The 23,696-nt window shown below is 47.2% G+C and overlaps 1 protein-coding gene across 1 annotated transcript in view; it reads right to left on the bottom strand.

Annotated features, from left to right (window-relative positions):
* Positions 1-23,696, bottom strand: part of ptpn20 (protein tyrosine phosphatase non-receptor type 20) — a 273,022-nt gene that overhangs the window by 139,494 nt on the left and 109,832 nt on the right. Inside the window, exons 18-25 of the mRNA XM_078428348.1 lie at positions 19,841-19,944; positions 16,952-17,044; positions 15,154-15,261; positions 13,730-13,846; positions 12,591-12,775; positions 7,442-7,543; positions 4,727-4,820; positions 994-1,079 (exon numbers count right to left, since the gene is read on the bottom strand). Of these exons, the coding sequence (XP_078284474.1) occupies positions 994-1,079; positions 4,727-4,820; positions 7,442-7,543; positions 12,591-12,775; positions 13,730-13,846; positions 15,154-15,261; positions 16,952-17,044; positions 19,841-19,944 (889 nt within the window). The remainder of the gene's footprint in view (positions 1-993; positions 1,080-4,726; positions 4,821-7,441; positions 7,544-12,590; positions 12,776-13,729; positions 13,847-15,153; positions 15,262-16,951; positions 17,045-19,840; positions 19,945-23,696) is intronic.

Consider the following 23,696-nt stretch of genomic DNA (forward strand, 5'->3'; position numbering starts at 1 on the left):
ATAGATCAGCCACAATCGAATGGCGCTAGTCCAGAACCAGGGGTCACAGTTTAAGAATAAGGGGTAGGCCATTTAGAACTGAGATGAGGAAAACCTTTTTCACCCAGAGAGTTGTGAATCCGTGGAATTCTCTGCCACAGCAGGCAGTGGAGGCCAATTCACTGGATGCTTTCAAGAGAGAGTTAGATTTGGCTCTTAGGGCTAATGGAATCAAGGGATATTGGGAGAAATCAGGAACGGGGTGATGATTTTGCATGATCAGCCATGATCTTATTGAATGGTGGTGCTGGCTCGAAGGGCATGCTCCTGCACCTATTTTCTATGTTTCTAAACATTGCAAGTGCTTCTTTTTTGGTTTTGACCAAATTTCCAACCTCTTTGTTCATCCTGGGTTCCATTACTACCTTTATCCCTCCTCTTTACTGGAACATGCCGGTTCAGAACTTCAATCAAATGGCTTTTAAACAATTCCCACAAGCCTGATGTTGACTTGCCCAATAACCCTGCTCCCAGTGTACCAGTGTCCCAAGCTCCTGCCTAATAATGTTGTACTCTATCTTATTCCCATTAATACCATTAATACCTTTCCTGCAAGGCCCAGCCTTCTACCTATTCACACCAATCTTAAAACAAGGAACTGCAGTGCTGGTTTACATGAAAGGACACAAAGTGCTGGAGTAATGTAGCGGTCTGGCAGCATCTCTAGAGAACAAGCATAGTTGATGTTTCGAGTCGGGACCCTTCTTCGGACTGAAGAAGGGTCCCAACCCGAAAAGTCACCCATCCATGTTCTCCAGAGATCCTGCCTGACCTGCTGAGTTACTCCAGTACTTTGTGTCCTTAAAACTTATGGGGTTGTGTTTGCAGATCTGGCCTTCCTCTCAAGACAGCTAGATTTCTGGACTGATATCATCTTCTTATGAGAAACACAATGACCTGCAATCTCCAATATGCCACCTGTTGTGATGGACAGACAAGGCAGGAGGAACTTACCTGTCCAGTGTTCTTCAAACGCTCAATAGCTTGCTTATGTGTGATGTCTTGCAAGCTGAGCCCATCAATCTCCTGCAGGCGATCACCTGTCACACAGAACAAAGAAGTCAGGACTGACGTGACATTTATTCCATAATATCAAAGCTCTGCAACAATAGACAATAGACAATAGGTGCAGGAGTAGGCCACTCGCCCCTCGAGCCAGCATCGCCATTCAATGTGATCATGGCTGATCATTCTCAATCAGTACCCCGTTTCCAGCCTTCTCCCCATACCCCCTGACTCCGCTATCCTTAAGAGCTCTATCTAGCTCTCTCTTGAATGCATTCAGAGAATTGGCCTCCACTGCCTTCTGAGGCAGAGAACTCCACAGATTTACAACTCTCTGACTGAAAAACATTTTCTTCATCTCTGTTCTAAATGGCCTACCCCTTATTCTTAAACTGTGGCCCCTTGTTCTGGACTCCCCCAACATTGGGAAAATGTTTCCTGCTTCTAACTTGTCCAACCCCTTAATAATCCTATATGTTTCAATAAGATCCCCTCTCATCCTTCTAAATTCCAGTGTATACAAGCCTAGTCGCGCTCCAGTCTTTCAACATACGACAGTCCTGCCATTCCGGGAATTAACCTAGTAAACCTACGCTGCACGCCCTCAATAGCAAGAATATCCTTCCTCAAATTTGGAGACCAAAACTGCACACAGTACTCCAGCTGTGGTCTCACTAGGGCCTTGTACAACTGCAGAAGGACCTCTCTGCTCCTATACTCAACTCCTCTTGTTATGAAGGCCAACATCCCATTGGCTTTTTTCACTGCCTGCTGTACCTGCATGCTTCCTTTCAGTGACTGGGTTCCTACATATCATTTCACCTTAAGTCAAAAGTCAGACTCAACTGATGTTAAATGCTGCTAAAGGCCAAGGATGCTAACTCATTGTTCAACCCCACACCTGCCAGACAAAGGGTTGGTGGGAGGTGACATCCACGAGGATGATGCAGAGCAGAACAAAGTGCCTGAGGTTAAGCCTCGGGCCTCTTCAAGGTGTTGTGGTGGAAGAGCTAGTTTGGGTTGAACCTCAACAGGGAACCTGGACATTTGGGACATTCATCATAGAATAAAGGGTAAGCCATTTAGGACTGAGATGAGGAAAAAACTCCTTCACCCAGAGAGTTGTGAATCTGTGGAATTCTCCGCCACAGAGGGCAGTGGAGGCCAATTCACTGGATGTTTTCAAGAGAGAGCCAAAGTACCACCACCAGTCTCACACAGCAACTCTGCTTGGCTTTAACACAGTGTCACTGGCATCTTATGCCAAGCCTGGTGCCAAGCATTTGTGCTGAACCTGGAGCTGGATCAACATTAACCCACACAGTGAGCAGTGGGTGCCCAAGCCGGCTGCCTGACCCTTTACCGGAGTTACGTCCGCGCCCGAGTAGTTTTAGAAAGGGACTACGCGCTGTCCACAGCCGGCCTGGGGGACCGTTGGGCATCGCAGGGGTTAGAATGTATCAATAGACAATAGACAATAGACAATAGGTGCAGGAGTAGGTCATTCAGCCCTTCGAGCCAGCACCGCCATTCAATGCGATCATGGCTGATCACTCTCAATCAGTACCCCGTTCCTGCCTTCTCCCCATACCCCGTCACTCCGCTATCCTTAAGAGCTCTATCCAGCTCTCTCTTGAAAGCATCCAACGAACTGGCCTCCATTGCCTTCTGAGGCAGAGAATTCCACACCTTCACCACTCTCTGACTGAAAAAGTTCTTCCTCATCTCCGTTCTAAATGGCCTACCCCTTATTCTTAAACTGTGGCCCCTTGTTCTGGACTCCCCCAACATTGGGAACATGTTTCCTGCCTCTAATGTGTCCAATCCCCTAATTATCTTATATGTTTCAATAAGATCCCCCCTCATCCTTCTAAATTCCAGTGTATACAAGCCCAATCGCTCCAGCCTTTCAACATACGACAGTCCCGCCATTCCGGGAATTAACCTAGTGAACCTACGCTGCACGCCCTCCATAGCAAGAATATCCTTCCTCAAATTTGGAGACCAAAACTGCACACAGTACTCCAGGTGCGGTCTCACCAGGGCCCGGTACAACTGTAGAAGGACCTCTTTGCTCCTATGAAGATGGCGAAATAGTGATTCAATATTCAATATGTAAGAAGATTCGCTTTATTTTGTATTATGGTATTATGGTGGTGGGTTTGTTTGTATTTTTGTACTGTACATATCATTTTTGTAAATAGTTGATTAGAATTATTTTTGTTAAAAAAAACACTGAGCATTGGGTGTCCTGGACTTGACTGCACATCGTACAGATGTAGGGCCAGGATCTGTTCATCTACGGTCCCATAGGAGTAGCCAATGCTTTTATGTGGACAAAATAGGTGCCGGTACACTTATCAATTCAGAATTAAGCTGCATTTATCAATAATTACTTTCCCATCACTTTAATTTGTAACATGATATCAAAACTCTTAAGTCTAAACAAATGAACGCACTAATTCATTCATTTACGTTATTTATTAGCCAAGCACGATTAATAAATGTACGTGTAGGAAGGAACTGCAGGTGCTGGTTTAAACCGACGATAGACACATAAAAGCTGGAGTGATTCAGCGGGACGGGCAGCATCCATGGAGAAACGGAATAGGTGACGTTACAGGTCGTGATCTTTCTTCAGACCCGAAACGTCACCTATTCCTTTTCCCCAGGGATGCAGTCTGACCCGCTCAGTCACTCCAGCTTTTTGTGCCTATAATAAATGCACGTGTTACATTAGAGGTGCCGTACTAGCGTGCACTGTTACTAAAAAACCACTGAGTGTAACCATTCTGTTAAAGCTAATGCAGTGGGAATATTATCACTCCAACTTCTTTCGGGTGACACGGTGGCGCAGCGGTAGAGTTGCCGCCTTACAGCGCCAGAGACCCGGGTACGATCCTGACTATGGGTGCAATCTGTACGGCGTTTGTACGCTCTCCCCGTGACCACGTGGGTTTTGTCCGGGAGCTCATGTTTCCCACCACATTCCAAAGTCTTAAAGGTTTGCAGATGCAATCGGCTTCGGCAAAAATTGTAAATTGTCCCTAGTGCGTGTAGGATAGTGCCCGTGTACGGATCGCTGGTCGGTGCCGACTTGTTGGGCCGAAGGATCAGTTTCCGTGCTGCAACTCTAAACTAAACTAAATAAATGTTCTAATTCATTCACTTACGCTATTGGTCAGCCACGCACAATTAATAAATGTAACATGTCACGTTGGAGATGCTGGGGTGCCATAACAGCACGTACCATCACTAACAAAGCACTGGATATGGAATAGAACTGCAGATGCTGGTTTAAATCAAAGACAGACACAAAATGCTGAAGTAACTCAGCGGGCGGGACAGGCAGCATCGCTGGAGAGAAGGAAAAGGCGACGTTTCGGGTCGAGACCCTTCTTCAGACTGATGTCAGGGGAGTGGGCTGTACAGGGATAAAATGTAGTCGGAGACAGTAAGACTGGTCGGAGAACTGGGAAGGGGGAGGGGATGGAGAGAGCGAGAAAGCAAGGGCTACTTGAAGCCTGGATATAGGGCTACTGGTGATAGCCTTTCTGTAAAGCTGATGCAGTGGGAATGTTATCACTCTAACCTCACAAGTGCACAGTGCAGGTAAGGTAGAGGACAACCATCCAGAACAGTCATTCGACTCCTTAAATGATTCATGAAACCCCCTCCTTACCTCTCCTGACATGACCATCAAGATCCGCGGCCCCTTCAGGTATGATCGCCTTCACGTAGATCCCACCATGCTTGACACTTGTGTTCACTCCTCCCTGTGGATCACAGCAGGACCTGCGTTAAAAGAAGCCCTTTCCCACTGGAAAAGATTTTCATGGATGGGAATATGCTTCCCTTTTGTTGGACATCATTAGACATAGGAGCAGAATCAGGCCATTCAGCCCATCGCGTCGAATCTACTATTCGATCATGGTTGATTTATTTTCCCCTCTCAACCCCATTCTCCTGCCTTCTCCCTGTAACCTTTGGCACTCTTACTGTTCAAGAACCTATCAATCTCCGTTTTAAAAATACCCAATTACTTTTCTTCCACGATCGTCTGTGGCAACGAATTCCACAGATTCACCAGCCTCTGGCTGAAGAAATTCCTCCTCATTTCCACTGCAAAGGTGCATTCTGTAATTGTTGACATCAGATCGAGGGACCTCCCCAATCGACTCCTTGGCATCACCTTCGATGAATCATTGGAGAAGGAGAAAGCTTGGCCTCTGCAGTCGCTTGTCCTAGACAATAGACAATAGGTGCAGGAGGAGGCCATTCGGCCCTTCGAGCCAGCACCGCCATTCAATGTAATCATGACTGATCATTCTCAATCAGTACCCCGTTCCTGCCTTCTCCTCATACCCCCTGACCCCGCTATCCTTAAGAGCTCTGTCTAGCTCTCTCTTGAATGCATTCAGAGAATTGGCCTCCACTGCCTTTTGAGGCAGAGAATTCCACAGATTCACAACTCTCTGACTGAAAATGTTTTTCCTCATCTCAGTTCTAAATGGCCTACCCCTTATTCTTAAACTGTGGCTCCTTGTTCTGGACTCCCCCGACATTGGGAACATGTTTCCTGCCTCTAACGTGTCCAACCCCTTAATAATCTTATACGTTTCGATAAGATCCCCTCTCATCCTTCTAAATTCCAGTGTATACAAGCCTAGCCGCTCCAGTCTTTCAACATACGACAGTCCCGCCATTCCGGGAATTAACCTAGTAAACCTACGCTGCACGCCCTCAATAGCAAGAATATCCTTCCACAAATTTGGAGACCAAAACTGCACACAGTACTCCAGGTGCAGTCTCACCAGGGCCCGGTACAACTGCAGAAGGACCTCTTTGCTCCTATACTCAATTCCTCTTGTTATGAAGGCCAACATTCCATTGGCTTTACTAAGTGAAGTCCTGTACTAAGTGAAGTTCTGTAGGGGGTCAATTCATTCTATTGATCTTTGGTTTCCTCGCACACTCCAAAGACGGACAGGTTTGTAGATTAATTGGCTTGGTATAAGTGTAAATTGTCCCTAGTGTGTGTAGGATAGTGTTGGTGTGCAGGGATCGCTGGTCGGCGCGGACTTGGTGGGGCTGTTTCCGTGCTGTATCTCGAAACTGAACTAAACGCGTCCACCGATATCTGGATTTTAACAAGGAGTTTTCAATGGATTGTGTGGTGCTTGTAACTATCTTTTACCTTTAATGGCAGGGACCCCAGATCCATTATTACAAATTGAGTGCTGTGATTTATTTTGATCCCGAACCACACCAAGGATGTATTGATATTGGCAATGGCTCAGCATTGATACGCCCGACAGGTGTAGAAACATGGGACTGCAGATGCTGGTTACTACACAAAAGGACACAAATGCTGAAGTAACTCAGCAGGTCAGGCAGCATCTTTGGAGAATGTGGACAGGTGATGTTTTAGGTTCTATCGGGTCTAAAGAAGGGTCTTGATTAGTACGGGTGTCAGGGGTTATGGGGAGAAGTCAGAAGAATGGGGTGAGGAGATAGACCAGCAATGATTGAATGGCGGTGTAGACTTGATGGGCCGAATAGCCCAATTCTGCTCCTATCACTTACCTCAAATGTCACCTTTCCTTGTCATCTAGAGACGCTGCCTGACCTGTTGAGTTACTCCACTTTGTTTCCCAGATAGATACCAAGTCAGAATAGTTTAAATTAAAAGTGCGAGTTGCATTATCTTGGTTTATATTCCATTAAGTTGAGAGGTGTGAGCTGATAGGGTTACCTGATTGAGACTCTTAAAAAGTCAAAATATTATGGAAGTCTGAAGTCCATAACCCTGTCCTGTGGAAAATTTGGATTGATCTTGCTGTTTCAAATAGTCATAAGGTCATAAGGAATAGGAGCAGAATTAGGCCATTCAGCCCATCAAGTCGACTCCGCCATTCAATCATGGCTGATCTATCTCTCCCTCCTAACCCCATTCTCTGACTTTTTCAGTCAGAGAGTTGTGAATCTGTGGAATTCTCTGCCTCAGAAGGCAGTGGAGGCCAATTCTCTAAATGCATTCAAGAGAGAGCTAGATAGAGCTCTTAAGGATAGCGGAGTCAGGGGGTATGGGGAGAAGGCAGGAACGGGGTACTGATTGAGAATGATCAGCCATGATCACGTTGAATGGCGGTGCTGGCTCGAAGGGCCGAATGGCCTCCTCCTACACCTATTGTCTATTGTCTATTCTCTCCATAACCTCTGACCCCTGTACTAATCATAATTATGAACACTTAGTATAACAGTCGAAGATGGACACTAAAAGCTGGAGTAACTCAGCGGAGTAAGGCAGCATCTCTGGATAGAAGGAATGGGTAACGTTGCGGGTCGAGACCCTTCTTGAGAGTAGAACAGCGGAAGTAAATCCTTTAATACTTACTGTGACACTAACTCCAAGGCTGCCCTCTATTTTGGCCAGTTCCACGCTGTACCTGTCTCCTGGTTTCAGGTCTTGCTCCACTGAGGATATCCAACCACCGACCTATCAACGAGATCACAAAGTAACAATGGAGATTTTTCTGTCAGATCCAAACCATTATCTGATTTACGTTAAAAGTCTCTGGTTTGCTTTATTCCCTCTATAATCCACAATGGGTTATTAATGATTAGCTTTCACGTTAACAGTCCAAAGACAGAACACTGTGGAGGCCAAGTCAATGGATATTTTTAAGGCAGGGATAGATGCAATTTTGATTAGTGCGGGTGTCAGGGGTTATGGGGAGAAGGCAGGAGAATGGGGTTGAGAGGGAAAGATAGATCAGTCATGATTGAATGGTGAAGTAGACGATGGGCCGAATGGCCTAATTCTGCTCCTATCACTCACGAACTTATGAGCTTGAGGAAGAAGCTGGCTTGGAGTTGGTTAGTTTGGCTCAGCTGTCAAAGCTGAATCAGAAGATCATAGGTTCAAGCGAGAGTGAAACGCTTGGCACTGTTGGGGTGCGGTCACAAGGATAAGACTTCTAACCCACCGCCCTGCCCCCTCGGTTGCTTATGTATTATAACAGAGAAGGCTGCCATTCAGCACATCTGGTTCATGCCAACACCTTGGGAACAGTTCTATTAGACCTGATTTAACCCATCTGATTTCCCTGTAATGTAATTATTTATTTATCTTTGCTGGCGCGCCCTCTCTCTCTCTCACCCTCTCTATTTTGTCCTCTCTCTATCTCTTGCCCCCTCTCTTGCACTCTCTCTCTTTCACCCTCTCTCTCTCTTTCACCCTCTCTTTCTCTTTCGCCCGCTCTCTCTCTTTTGCCCTCTCTCTCTCTCTCTTTCACCCCCTCTCTCTCTTTTGCCCTCTCTCTCTCTCTCTTTCGCCCTCTCTCTCTCTTTCACCCCCTCTCTCTCTCGCCCTCTCTCTCTCTTTCGCCCCCTCTCTCTCTTTCTCCCTCTCGCTCTCCCTATCCCCACTCTCTCTCTCTCCCTCTCCCTCACTACCACCACATTTTTGGGATGTGGCAGGGCACTAAAACGCCCGTGCAGTCAGAGGGAGAACGTGCACACTCCACACAGTGAGCGACCGAGGTCAGGATCCAACATGGATGACTGGAGGGATGAGGCATTAACTGCTGCCTCCCATGCCATCCTTAAACCAAAAAAAAATTACAGCTTAAGTAGAAACACAATTTTATTCTAAGTGTCAATAAAAGCTGGTTCATGCCTCTTCACAGCTCCAAGGATACGGATAAGTTCATGCTGATTATAACTGCCAAATAATTTGCACAAGAATGAACGACAGCATCTGTATCCGAACCAACACTTAGTCCTTAAGCAACCAATAAAACATATTGTCTACTCATTAGCACATTTTTGAAATAACGAGCTGAAAAATTATTCTCCCTTATCAATGCTATCTTTTAAGAGTTTAAAATCGTTGGATATAAAATCAATGTCCATCACAGGCCTGATTTGTCAGTGCATTTGTAGAATTATTCAGCACTTGTAGCTATATTTAATGAGACAACTGTGCACGCTCAAACATTGCAAATCAAACAAATGTATTAGATCTGAATATTGAAAAAGAAGTTGTGACTGACACAAATCCAACCATTAAACCAATCCCTCCCTCCCCACCCAACCTCTCAACTAAATATTCATGATCTCCAGCTTATCGAGCAGCAACCCAGAAGATGCAGGAAACACTCTGAAGGTCAGGCAGCAACTGTGGAAAGAAAAAAGCTACGTTTCGGTTTGAAGAGCTGAAGAGTCTTTGATCTGAGGCGTTAACTCCGTTTCTTAGTGATGCGTGAACTCTGCCTCTCGCCTCCACAGATACCGCCTGACCTGCAGAGTGCTTCTGCGTCTGGGTTTGATGCCCACAAGCCTGTATGCTCTTTGAGATCCACTGAGTATAATGGGCTGTCTGGAACACACTGCCAGAGATGCTGGTGGAAGCATCTCTGGTAGTGTAGCATTTAAGGGGCTGTTGGATCACATGCAGACAAAGGACATTAGCTTAACTCAGCATCATGTTCTGCACAGACGTTGTGGGCTCAAGAGCCTGTTCCTGTGCTGTACGTCGATGTTCTATGTCTTCCATGTTGGAGTAGCAAGTTCACAGAACATATTCTGTGAAGGTGACTTCACTGTCTATCACCAAGTGTGTCCCCGCTGATCTAGTTCACTGTGATCCTAAGGAAACAAGCCCAATGGCCCACCAGATTCACACAGATCAGTGGGCACTCTTCCACGTTAACCCCCTCTCCCAGCACATGGTCCATACCCTTCCATGCCTCGTCTACACACTTGTTGTACGTAGTCAGTAATCCAGCTTCAACCACTCACAGGCAGCAATTCTCAAATCCCCCAAAAAAACAACAAAAAAAAGTATTGAACTAATCCGTTTTGTAGGGCAAAGTTTGTTATGAACCTATTGGCACTTCAGTCAATGACTAGCTGGGAATGGTACCTCTGGAGGATTCTGCAATTGATCGGGTGTGGGATCAGTTACAGCAATGATCCAGATATGCTCACTGTTAACAATGAATCGATGCCAGCTGAAGGGTCTCGACCCAAAACGTCACCCATTCCTTCTCTCCAGAGATGCTGAGTTACTCCAGTGTTTTGTGCCTGTCTTCGGTTTAAACCAGCATCTGCAGTTCCTTCCTGCACAACCAACAGCAACGTCTGGTTATGTAATACCATCAGAACATAAACCAATGGTAAATAATGAGTGAACACTGCTGGAAATAATGAGTAGTTTGCAGCTGGGATTACTTGATTGCGTGCAGACCATTTTGGCAGCGCGGTGGCGCAGCGGTACAGTTGCTGCCTTATAGCGCCAGAGACCCAGGTTCGATGCTGACTGCGGTTGCTGTCTGTATGGAGTTTGTGCGTTCTCCCCGTGACCTGTGTGGGTTTTCTCTGGATGCTCCGGTTTCCTCCCACACTCCAAAGAAGTATAGATTTGTAGGCTAATTAGCTTGGTAAAAATTGGGAGATGTCCATAGTGTGTGTAGGATAGTGGTAGGGTGCAGGAATCGCTGGTCAGCATGGACTCGGTGGGCTGAAGGGCCTGTTTCCATGCTGTATCTCTAAACTAAACTAAATCAGTTGCTGTGCCTGGTTATGTGATGCTGGCAGAACATTAAGACAATGAGTGAACGCGGCTGGATCTGATGATTAGTTTGTAGCTTGGATTCCATGATTGTATGCACACAAGAGCCTTGAAGATGCACCTCTGCATTGCTGAAGAACAGTCTCTGGATAGCAGGAATGGGTGACGTTTCGGGTCGAGACCCTTCTTCAGACTGATGTCAGGGGAGTGGGTGGTAGAGAGATAGAATGTAGTCAGAGGCAGTAAGACTGGTGGGAGAACTGGGAAGGGGGAGTGGATGGAGAGAGAGGGGAAAGCAAGGGCTATTTGAAGTTAGAGAAGTCAATGTTCATAACGCTGGGGTGTAAGCTGCCCAAGCGAAATATGAGGTGCTGTTCCTCCAATTTGCGCTGGGCCTCACTCTGAAAATGGAGGGGGCTCAGAACAGAAAGGTCAGATTGGGAATGGGAGGGGGAGTTCAAATGCTGAGCCATCGGGAGATCAGGTAGGTTAAAGCGGACTGAGCGGTGGTGTTCAGCGAAATGATCGCCGAGCCTGTGCTTGGTCTCGCCGATGTGCAGAAGTTGACACCTGGAGCAGCGGATACAGTAGATGAGGTTGGAGGAGGTGCATGTGAACCTCTGCCTCATCTGGAAAGACTGTTGGGGTCCTTGGATGGAGTCGAGGGGGGAGGTAAAGGGACAGGTGTTGCATCTCCTACGGTTGCAGGGGAAATAACCTGAGGAGGGGGTGGTTTGGGTGGGAAGGGAGTTACGGAGGGAATGGTCTCTGCGGAAAGCAGAAAGGGGTGGAGATGGGAAGATGTGGCCAGTAGTGTGAGGTGGTGGAAATGTTGGAGGATAATTTACTGTATGCGATGGCTGATGGGGTGGAAGGTGAGGACAAGGGGGACTCTGTCCTTGTTGCGAATGGGGGGAGGGGGAGCAAGAGCGGAGCTGCGGGATATCGAGGAGACCCTAGTGAGAGCCTCATCTATAATGGAAGAGGGGAACCCCCGTTTCCCAAAGAATGAGGACATCTCTGATGCCCTAGTATGGAAAACCTCATCCTGGGCGCAGATGCGGCGTAGACGGAGGAATTGGGACGAGGGGATAGAGTCTTTCCAGGAAGCAGGGTGGGAAGAAGTGTAGTCTAGATAGCTATGGGAGTCAGTAGATTTGTCGTAGATGTCGGTCAATGGGTCTATCTCCTGTGATGGAGATGGTGAGATCCAGAAACGGTAGGGAGATATCGAGGATGGTCCAAGTGAATTTGAATGCAGGATGGAAATTAGTGGTGAAGTGTATGAAGTCAGTGAGTTCTGCATGGGTGCAGGAGGCAGCACCTATGCAGTCGTCAATGTAGCGGAGGTAGAGTTCAGGGATAGAGCCAGTGTACGCCTGGAACAGGGATTGTTCGACGTACCCAACAAAGAGGCAGGAGGCATAGCTGGGGCCCATGCGGGTGCCCATAGCTACGCCTCGGATTTGGAGGAAGTGGGAGGAGTTGAAGGAGATGTTGTTGAGGGTGAGGACCAGCTCCGCTAGGCGGAGTAGAGTGTTAGTAGAGGGAAATTGGCTGGTTCTGCGGTCGAGGAAGAAACGGAGGGCTTCAAGGCATTCCTAGTGGGGATGGAGGTGTGGAGTGACTGGACCTCCATGGGAAAGATGAGGGAGTGGGGGCCTAGAAACCGGAAGTCATTGAAGTCTTCTTCACCCATCCTTTCTCTCCAGAGATGCTGCCTGACCCACTGAGTTACTCCAGCACCTTGTATCTATCTTTGGTATAACGCAGCATCTGCAATTCTTTCCTTCTGCTGGTGTTGGTGAGTGACTTTGCCAGTGTTTGCAGGCGAGTGTCGGAATCAGTGCGGAGCTGATGGGAATGTGGGGAAGAACAGTTTGCAGAGAATATAAGTAGAGATTGAGATTGTTCAAAAAGTCGCCAGAGAGGTTGCCAAAGTGGCCTCTATTACGACAAATCAAATTACCGTTATCTGCGTCCTGTGGAGCTGGGTAGATGGGCTGCTGGGCTCAGGATTCACGTCCGCTGCAGGGGTCTCATGGTTCGGGCCTGTTAGAGACAGGCTGGTACGGCAGCATTCCTGTGAGCTCTCTCGTCTGTTCACGTTGCCCTGTGATGTCACTGTACCCTGACGAGCAGACTCGGATAAACCTGAAACCAGGATAGAAACGTAGGAACATCGGAAGTAGGTGCAGGAGTAGGCCATTCGGCCCATCAAGCCAGCTCTGCCATTCAATATGATCATGGCAGATCATCCAGAATCAGTACCCTGTTCCTGGTTTTTTCCCCCCTATATCCCTTGATTCTGTGAGCTCTGAGAGGTATATCTGACTCTCTCTGGAATACAGGATGAACAGGCTACTGGACATCTAACACACAAAGTAAGGGAATTCCTCTTTCACGCTACGTACTTCAGTCACCGGGCTTCATTGTTTAGTTTACCTCAGAGGTACAGCATGGAAACAGGCCCTTCGGCCCTCCAAATCCATGCTGAGCATCACCCATTCACACTAGTTCAATGCTATTCCAGTTTCTCATCCACTCCCTACACACTCGGGGCAATTTACAGAGGCCAATTAGCCTGCAAACCCGCCATCATTGGAATGTGGGAGGAAACCTGAGCACCTGGAGAAACCCACGTGGTCACAGGGAGAAGGCGTAAACCCCACACAGACAGCTCCCGATGTCAGGATGGAACCGGGGTCTCCGGCGTGTAAGGCCGCAACCCTACCGCTGCGCCACCGAGCCGCCCCTGGTGCAAGTGAGATCAACATCTGTTGGGAACTCTCTGGGAGTTCGTCGAGCGAAGCGGCCAGGATCGTTCTGTGTCATGAAACAAATCTCAACCCGGGAATGTGGAGGAAGGAACTGCAGATGCCGGTTTAAACCGAAGATAAACACAAAAAGCCGGAGTAACTCAGCGGGACAGACAGCATCTCTGGAGAGAAGGAACGGGCGACGTTTCGGGTCGAGACCCTTCTTCAGGTACGAAACGTCACCCATTCCTTCTCTCCAGAGATGTTGCCTGTCCCGCTGAGTTACTCCAGCTTTTTGTGTCTATCTCCGGTTTGTCTCTACCTGGAACCGGCAGCTTGTGAAGGATACCTTTTGGTTGAGATACGATCAGTGTCACTTCATCAGGGGAATTCCGAAGAACCTCCATGGCAGTTCGGAGCGTGACTCCCTCTAGGCTTTCGTTATTCACTGAGATCAGACGTCCTCCTTCAACACAAGAGAAACCATTAAAGCAGCAAATACCAGACCATTGAGAAACTTTGCTGTGATTATAAACATCTCACAGGTAGACACAAAATGCTGGAGTTCCATCAGCGGGTCAGGCAGCATCTCAGGAGAGAAGGAAAGGGTGACGTTTCAGGGTGAGACCCTTCTTCAGACTGATCTCAGGAGAGGGGGCAGGACAAAGATAGGATGTAATGGGAGACAGGAAGACAGTGGGAGAACTGGGAAAGGGGAGGGGAAAGAGAGGGACAGAGGAACTATCTGAACTGCCCTCCAACTCTACGACTTAACTTTAGATAGTTCCTCTGTCCCTCTCTTCCCTTCCCCCTTCCCAGTTCTCCCACTGTCTTCCTGTCTCCGACTACATCCTATCTTTGTCCCGCCACCTCTCCTGACATCAGTCTGAAAAAGGGTCTCGACCTGAAACGTCACCCATTCCTTCTCTCCTGAGATGCTGCCCGACCCGCTGAGTTACTCCAGCATTTTGTGTCCACCTTCGATTTGAACCAGCATCTGCATTTATTTTCCTACACATAAACATCTCCCCATCCACATCGGTGATGCTGAGGTTGAAAGGGTCAGCAGCTTTAAGTTCCTCGTTGTGCACATCACTGAGGACCTTTCCTGGACACTGCACACGGACACAATAACAAAGAAGCCCCACCAGTGGCCTTTTTTTCCTGAGAAGACTGAGGAAGTTTGGCATGAACGCCAGCATCCTCACAAACTTCTACAGATGCACCATCGAGAGCCTGCTGACGGGCTGCATTACAGTCTGGTACGGGAACTGTTCTGCCCACAGCCACAAATCACTACAGAGAGTGGTGAAGACGGCACAGCACATCACTGGCAACTGTCTCCCGGCCACTCAGGACATTTTCTACCGGCGGTGCCTGCGGAAGGCACGCAGCATCATCAAGGACCACAGCCACCCAGCACGCAGGCTGTTCTCCTTGTTACCGTCAGGCAGACGATACAGGAGTATGGCTGCGCCTACAACCAGACTTAAGAACAGTTTCTACCATCAGGCCATCAGGCTTCTGAACTCATGAACACATTTCACATCATATATGTTGATTATTTTTAATATTGTCTTTTTACCTATTTTTAATATTGTCTTTTTACCTTACTAATGTCATTTTTTAAATCTTATTTACCCTTGGAATATTATTGCTGAGGTGACCCGTTGTCTTGACAAATACATTTCATTGTACCGTTGACTCTGTGCCAACCTACATATGACAAATAACATTTAAAATGTATTATTATTATCTCACGTTAATCCTCACCTTCTTTAATACGCCCGTCCTCATCTGCTGGTCCTCCTGGATCGATAGCTGTGATAAAGATCCCCAGATCTAGTTTTCCAGTTCTCTCTCCTCCCACAACGGTGAACCCTACAAAGAGGTTAAATAGTAACTGTGAGCAAGCACTTGTGGCCTTGGCATTCCCAGGTAATGTAGCCCAAAGCTCTCTCATTAAACACTGGCCCAAGATAAGTGGGAGGCAGGAACAAAGAACTGCCGATGCTGGTTTATACCAAAGATAAACCTTAAAGTGCTGGAGTAACGTAGCGGGTCAGGCAACATCTCAGGAGGAAAAGGATAGGTGACGTTTCGGGTCAGGACTCTTCTTCAGACTGAAAGTAGAGGGTGTGTGTGAAGCAACTGGGGCGACTGAAGAAAAGCAAGGTAAACCGCACTGTTCAGTAATGTAACTGTAGTCAGCTGTGTCACAACACAAATGGACACTCAAGTTTAGACAATAGACAATAGGTGCAGGAGGAGGCCATTCGGCCCCTCGTGCCAGCACCGCCATTCAATGTGATCATGGCTGATCATTCTCAATCAGTACCCCGTTCCTGCCTTCTCCCCATACCCCCTGACTCTGCTATCCTTAAGAGCTCTATCTAGCTCTCTCTTGAATGCATTCAGAGAATTGGCCTCCACTGCCTTCTGAGGCAGAGAATTCCACAGATTCACAACTCTCTGACTGAAAAAGTTTTTCCTCATCTCTGTTCTAAATGGCCTACCCCTTATTCTTAAACTGTGGCCCCTTGTTCTGGACTCCCCCAACATTGGGAACATGTTTCCTGCCTCTAACGTGTCCAACATGTTTCCTGCCTCTAACGTGTCCATTAGTCTAGTTTAGTTTAGAGATACAGCACGGAAACGAGCCCTTCGACCCACCAAGTTCGCACCCACCAGCGATCCCCGCATGTAACATGTCACACTGACGACAATTTACAAACTTACCAAAGCCAATTGGCCTACAAACCTGTACGTTTTTGGAGTGTGGGAGGAAACCAGAGCACCTGGAGAAAACCCACGCAGGTCACGGGGAGAAGGTACAACCTCCATACAGACAGCACCTGTAGTCAGGATTGAACACAGGTCTCTGGCGCTGTAAGGCAGCAACTCTACCCCTGCGCCACCGTGCCGTCCCTGCCAACTATCTTACTGGACGTTTTCTTGCACTATACGCAAAATCTTTTACCCCCCCACCTCCCCTTCCCTGCCTCACGTGAACTCACACCTATTTCTCCTCCCCCTCCACCCACATTCCTTCCTCTGGCTTCACAATTCATAACTCCTCAACCCGTTAGTTTCACACCTTCTGTACTGTTATCCCTTGCCTTAGTCCAAACCATCTGACTATTACAACCCTCCTTTGAGTGTGTTCACCAATTAGCTGCCACACTTTATTCTACCCTCAACCATCCTCTCCTCCAGCTTTCTTCCCCACCCCCCACCACCATTACATCTCTGAAGAAGTGTCCCGACCCGAAACGTCACCTATCCATGTTCTCCAGAGATGCTGCCTGACCCGCTGAGTTACTCCAGCACTTTGTGTCTTTATTTGTAACCCACCACCATCTGCAGTTCCTTGTATTGTACAGGTGGAAGCTCAACCTGTGAACCTAATGGTGGAGTAGAACAACCGAGACAGCTGGGCTTGCGATTCCTTGCCAAGTTATGTACGTGCCAAAGGTGGAAGTTGTTGTGGCTTCTCCACGAGAATGGCAAACCAAAGCTATTTCTCAGCCGACGTAGAAGCCATTTGCAGCGAAATCGCTTATTGACGTACCCAAACCAAATTTGGGATCTTTCTTCAGATTTACAAAAACGATCTCCCGTTCAGGAACACTCAGCTCATTGTACATTTTGCCCTTCAATGGATCTGTGGATAAAATGGATCATGTGAGCTAATGGATCAAAAGCTAATGTCAACACTGCTGAATCCAAGTGGGATCCACTGAGTTCTGGAGAGGGCGGCACTGTGGTGCTTTATCGCGGCTCCAGCGTCTCGGGTTTGACTCTGACCTTGGCTGCCGTCTATGTGGAGTTTGCACGTTCTCCCTGTGACTGTGTGGGCTTCCATTTTCCATCCACACACCAAAGACACACACAAAATGCTGGAGTAACTCAGCAGGCCAGGCTGTATCTCTTTAGAACATGGACAGGTAGCGTTTCAGGTCAGGACCCTTCTTCCGACTGAACCTATCCACGTTCTCCAGGGACACTGCCTGACCCGTTGAGTTACTCCAGTATCTTGTGTCTCTTTTTTAAACCAATATCTGCAGCTCCTTGTCTCCACTGTAAAAATGATGCCTTTTATGGATGCAAGGATTCTTTGCAGTTCAAGAAGGCAGCTCAGCACTGCAGTATCAAAGGCAATGAATGCCTGTTAAAAGCTTTGAATATCTTTCTTTCTAATGGACTAACAAATTGATTAATGCACCCCAACATTTAATGGCATTATCATGAGGGAATCCTCCGCTATCAATGTCCTGGGGGCTACATTGAATGGAAACTGACCTGGAGCAGAGATGTGACCACAGGAGCAGGTCAGAGGCTGGGAATCGTTTAATGACTAACTCATCCCCCCGAAGGTGGTGACTGGGGAACTGCCCAGACCCTGTCTACCATCTACAAGGCTCTAGTCAGCAGTGTGATGAAACATAGAAACAAAAAATAGGTGCAGGAGTAGGCCATTCGGCCCTTCGAGCCAGCACCGCCATTCAATGTAATCATGACTGATCATCCAAAATAAGTACCCTGTTCCTGCCTTCTCCCCATATCCCTTGATTCCATTATCCCTAAAAACTATATCTAACTCTCTCTTGAAAACATCCAGTGAATTGGCCTCCGCTGCCTTCTGTGGCAGAGAATTCCACAGATTCACGACTCTCTGGGTGAACAGGTTTTTCCTCATCTCAGCCCTCTTCCTCGACTTCAGCTCTGCCTTTAACACGGTCATCCCGAGCAGACTGGTCACCAAACTTTCCGACCTTGGATTTTCCCAAACCATCTGCCAATGGATCAAGGACTTCCTGACCAACCGCCCCCAGACCGTCAAAATAGGCCCTCACCTCTCCTCCACCATTACACTGAGCACCGGCTCACCACAGGGCTGTGTGTTGAGCCCCATCCTTTACTCCCTCTACACTCACGACTGCGCCCCCACCCATCCCACCAACACCATCATCAAGTTCGCGGATGACACGACTGTGGTTGGACTCATCTCAGAAGGAGATGAGACAGCCTATAGGGATGAAATCCAAAGGCTGGCAGCATGGTGTTCAGTGAACAATCTGGTCCTGAACTCCTCCAAAACAAAGGAACTTATAATTGACTTTAGAAAAACCAGTGTAGACTACGACCCACTCTACATCAATGGGGTCTGTGTGGAAAGGGTACCAGCTTTCAGGTTCCTGGGTACGCACATCGCAGAGGATCTTACCTGGTCTACCAACACCATCACCACAGTAAAGAAGGCACAGCAGAGACTCCACTTCCTGAGGATCCTCAGGAAAACCAACCTGCAGGAGAAGCTCATGTTGTCCTTCTATCGCTGCTCCATCGAGAGTGTGCTGGCATACTGTATAACCACATGGTATGCCAGCTGCTCAGAAAAGGACAGGAAGGCCCTTCAGAGGGTCATCACGACGGCCCAGAAGATCATCGGCTGCTCACTGCCCTCCCTGGAGCACCTGTTCAGCCTACGCTGCCTCAATAGAGCAGGCAAAATAATAAAAGATCCATCCCACCCCGGCCACCGTCTGTTTGTTCATCTGCCCTCTCGTCGACGTTTCAGGTCGATCAAATCCCGAACAAACAGACTTAAGAACAGTTTTTACCCCAGGGCCATACGAGAACTGAACACTACCTTTGCACTAGGCAACACCGTTAAAAAATCTTGTACTTAATATAATTGTATTTAATTGTATTTATGTATTTATTTGTTTTTGCATTTATTGCATATATGTTTGTACGCACCGTCAGGATTGGCTATTTTTTAATTTCGTTGTACTCGTTGCAATGACAATAAATGAATATTATTATTATTATTATTAATGGCCCAGCCCTTATTCTTAAGCTGTGACCCCTGGTTCTGGACTCCCCCAACATCGGGAACATTTTTCCTGCATCGAGCCTGTCCAATCCCTTAAGAATTTTTTACGTTTCTATAAGGTTCCCTCTCGTCCCTCTAAATTCCAGTGAATACAAGCCCAGTCGATCCATTCAAACCCAGAACGACAACCTACAAAACTGAAGTTTGCAGAGCAATGCCTTGTCTGCAGTGAGCACACTTGGCGAATACATTGGCGTTCGGGTACAAACTATATGTCTTTAACACGTCCATCTCCATGGCACGAGCAGCTCATCATATGCACATTCCACCACTCTCCCTCACCGCACAACACAAACTGCTGGAGAAACTCAGCAGGTCAAGCAGCATCTGTGGAGGCAAAGGTTCCAGCATCTGCAGTCTCCCTCACGGCTAGCACGAGATGAAGAAGTTTAGAGATACAGTGCAGAAGCAGACTCTTCAGCCCATCAAGTCCATGCCAACCAGCGATCCCCGTACACTAGCTCTACCCGACACACTAGGGACAAGTTACAATCTTTATCGAAGCCAATTAACCGACAGACCTGAAGCGTTATCTTCCCCCGAGCAGACCGCAGAACTTACCAACCTCATCGCCCTGGCTTGAGACCGCATGCTGCAAACCTAGATACCTCATTCTTTCCTTCAAGGCAGGGAGAATTTCAGACTGGGATACTTCGCCCTTTGTGCTGCAAGAAAGAGAGAAAGGTAGGTTTAGTTACCAGGACTGTCACCCAGCAGGCCTGTGTTCAGAATATCCCAGAGCCCAGACCCATAGTTATACAGCAGATAAATAATCTGTTTGGTCCACAAATACACACTGACCATCAACCACCCATCTACTTATAGAGGTGTGTAAGATCATGAGAGGAATAGATCGGGTAGATGCACAGAATCTCTTGCCCAGAGTGGGGGAATCGAGGACCAGAGGACATAGGTTCAAGGTGAAGGGGAATCTGAGGTGTAACATTTTCACACAAAGGGTGATGGGTGTATGGAGAAAGCTGCCAGAGGAGTAGTTGAGGCAGGGACTATCCCATCGTTTAAGAAACAGTTAGACAAGTACATGGATAGGACAAGTATGGAGGGATATGGACCAAACGCAGGCAGGTGGGACTAGTGTAGCCGGGATATGTTGGCCGGTGTGGGCAAGTTGGGCTGAGGGACCTGTTTCCACACTGTATCACTCTATGACTCTACTCTAATTCAATCTTATTATTTCCATCAACCGCCTCTAGATTCCACAACTTGCCGACAGACTAGCGGCAATTTACAGCGGCCAATTAACCTAGGATGCGATGGGGAAATGGAAACCAGAGCATCCAGAGGAAACCCAAGCAGCCTCAGGGGAAATGGACAACGTTCCCGCGGCAGGGACTGACCCTGGGTTGCTGGTGGTGAGAGGCAGTTAGTCCGCAACCTCCATCGCTGTTCTGCCCTCATGTGTTGGAAACCGTCTAATGAGTAAATGTTGTGCCTGGTGCAGGAACCTGAACCATGCATTTGTCTCTCGATCTGCTTACAGATGGCTTGGTTTCATGATCTGTTCCTGACCTGGTTTTCTGGATCGGGACAAGCCTTTAATTGTCCAGGTAAAGCCAGCAAAGGCTTGTGGAGATAGATACAAAATGCTGGAGTAACTCAGCGGGACAGGCAGCGTCTCTGGAGAGTGGGAATGGATGACGTTTCAGGCCGAGAACCTTCTTCAGGCTGAGAGTCAGAGGACAGAGAGAGACATGGAGATGTGGAAAAGTAAGGTGTGAAAAGGACAGATCAAAGGGGACGATGTATAAGGAAAAGGTAGAATGGTTCATTGTTAGTTCAAGGGAAGGTGACAACGAGTCATGGAGGTGGGTGGATATCCCACCCAGAGTCATAGAGTGATACAGTGTGGAAACAGGCCCTTCGGCCCAACTTGCCCAAACCGGCCAACATGTCCCAGCTACACTAGTCCCACCTGCCTGCGCTTGGTCCATATCCCTCCAAACCTGTCCTATCCATGTACCTGTTTAACTGATTCTTAAACATTGGGATAGTCCTAGCCTCAACTACCTCATCTAGCAGCTTGTTCCATTCACCCACCACTCTTTGTATGAACATGAACACCTTTTGTATCAGATTTAACTGACTGAACAGACTGAACAACCCTGATTAACTGCAGAATTCCTAATTAATGTACAATGCAAAAAATAAAAATCGCACTAGTCTGTGAAATGCTCATATACTGCTCCTTGAAACATAGAAACATAGAAACATAGAAAATAGGTGCAGGAGTAGGCCATTCAGCCCTTCGAGCCTGCACCGCCATTCAATATGATCATGGCTGATCATCCAACTCAGTATCCTGTACCTGCCTTCTCTCCATACCCCCTGATCCCTTTAGCCACAAGGGCCACATCTAACTCCCTCTTAAATATAGCCAATGAACTGGCCTCAACTACCTTCTGTGGCAGAGAATTCCACAGATTCACCACTCTCTGTGTGAAAAAAAAACTTTCTCATCTCGGTCCTAAAAGATTTCCCCCTTATCCTTAAACTGTGACCCCTTGTTCTGGACTTCCCCAACATCGGGAACAATCTTCCTGCATCTAGCCTGTCCAACCCCTTAAGAATTGTGTAAGTTTCTATAAGATCCCCCCTCAATCTTCTAAATTCCAGCAAGTACAAGCCGAGTCTATCCAGTCGTTCTTCATATGAAAGTCCTGCCATCCCAGGAATCAATCTGGTGAACCTTCTCTGTACTCCCTCTATGGCAAGAACGTCTTCTACATCTCAACTGGATTGGTAAAGGTAGACACAAAATCCAGTCTTGGTGCACCCTGCAATGTAGATGTAGCTTCAACAATTCTGCAAAGGGAATCCATGCTCATATTCTATTTCCTTACAACATTGAATGAGACAAGACTCAACGGGACAGACGGCATCTCTAGAGAGAAGGAATGGGTGACGTTTCGGGTCGAGAACCTTCTTCAGTGATTTGATCTTTTTTGGCTGTCTGCCCTCAGAAAGCCCCAATCCCGTCTGATCTCGGAAGCTAAACAGGCTCAGGCCTGGTCAGTACTTGGAGGGGAAAGCCTCCAACCTTACCGTTCCCCCAGCACCGCACGGCACGGTTTTACCATCTCACCAAAATCCATAAACACAAAACGAACCTGAAACATCAACTGTTTCTCTTCCCACAGATGCAGTCTGACCTGCCAAGTATTTCTGGCATTCTCTATGCTTTTAGAAACATAGAAAAATAGGAGCAGGAGTAGGCCATTCGGCCCTTCGAGCCAGCACCGCCATTCAATATGATCATGGCTGATCATCTAAAATCAGTACCCTGTTCCTGTTTTTTACCCATATCCCTTAATTATTTTAGCCCTAAGAGTTAAATCTAACTCCCTCTTGAAAACACCCAGTGAATTGGCCTCCACTACCTGCTTTTCCAGCATCTGCAGTTTAGTTTTTAATATTTTTGAGGATGTTGCCAGTAGTTTGCTCATCCAGCCCCTAGACTGTGGAACTCCTCATACACCTGGTGTATACCCCTCAATGCCACTTCACACAATTCCAAATTGGAATTACATTCTCTCCCCTGTCAGAACTGCGCTGGCTTTACCTTGCACTAAACGTTATTCCCTTGCACTGTAAATGTATTGTTACGCACTGGAAATACGCTGAACACAGTATGGCTCGATTGTAATCATGTGCAGGAAGGAAATGCAGATGCTGGTTTAAACCGAAGATAGACACTAAAAAGCTGGAGTAACTCATTGGGACGGGCAGCATCTCAGGAGCATCAGACTGAAGAAAGGTCTCGACCCGAAACATCACCCATTACTTATCTCCAGAGATCCTGCCTGTCCCGCTGAGTTACTCCAGCATTTTGTGTCTATGGCTCGATTGTATCCATGTATTGCCTTTCTGTTGACTGGATAGCGTGCAACAAAAGCTTTTCATTGTACCTCGGTACACTTGACAATAAACTAAACTGGTAAACAAATTTGCTGCCCACCTACTGATACAACACATTCTCTTTAAACTGTGTAGAGTAATGGATCGAGAGGAAAGCTGAGAGAAGGTGTACTGATACTAATCATTTAGTATTACCCTCATTCATGTGAAATGACAAACTTTCCTGAGTTAGGGATCATTGATGCTGATTACAAAATCAATGTGCCCCATTTGGTCCAGACAACATTCTCTCCTCCATCTTGTTCTCATGGGCAATCTCATTCTAGATATTTATTAGTCCAATCATCTGATTTCAAACTTCATTGGGAGTTTTCACATTCAGTCCCAATGAAGGAAATTAATGTTATATTTATTTGAGACAGTGTTGCCTACTTAATGGAGTTTGAGAAGTGAGTACTTTAGATTGCTTGCAGCTTCAATCTTAAACACCTGAGGGCTGAACTTTGTACTTAATTTTCATCACAGAAAATTGAAAAAGCCT

This window comes from Rhinoraja longicauda, chromosome 35 (assembly GCF_053455715.1).
Source record: "Rhinoraja longicauda isolate Sanriku21f chromosome 35, sRhiLon1.1, whole genome shotgun sequence".
Classification (NCBI taxonomy): domain Eukaryota; kingdom Metazoa; phylum Chordata; class Chondrichthyes; order Rajiformes; family Arhynchobatidae; genus Rhinoraja; species Rhinoraja longicauda.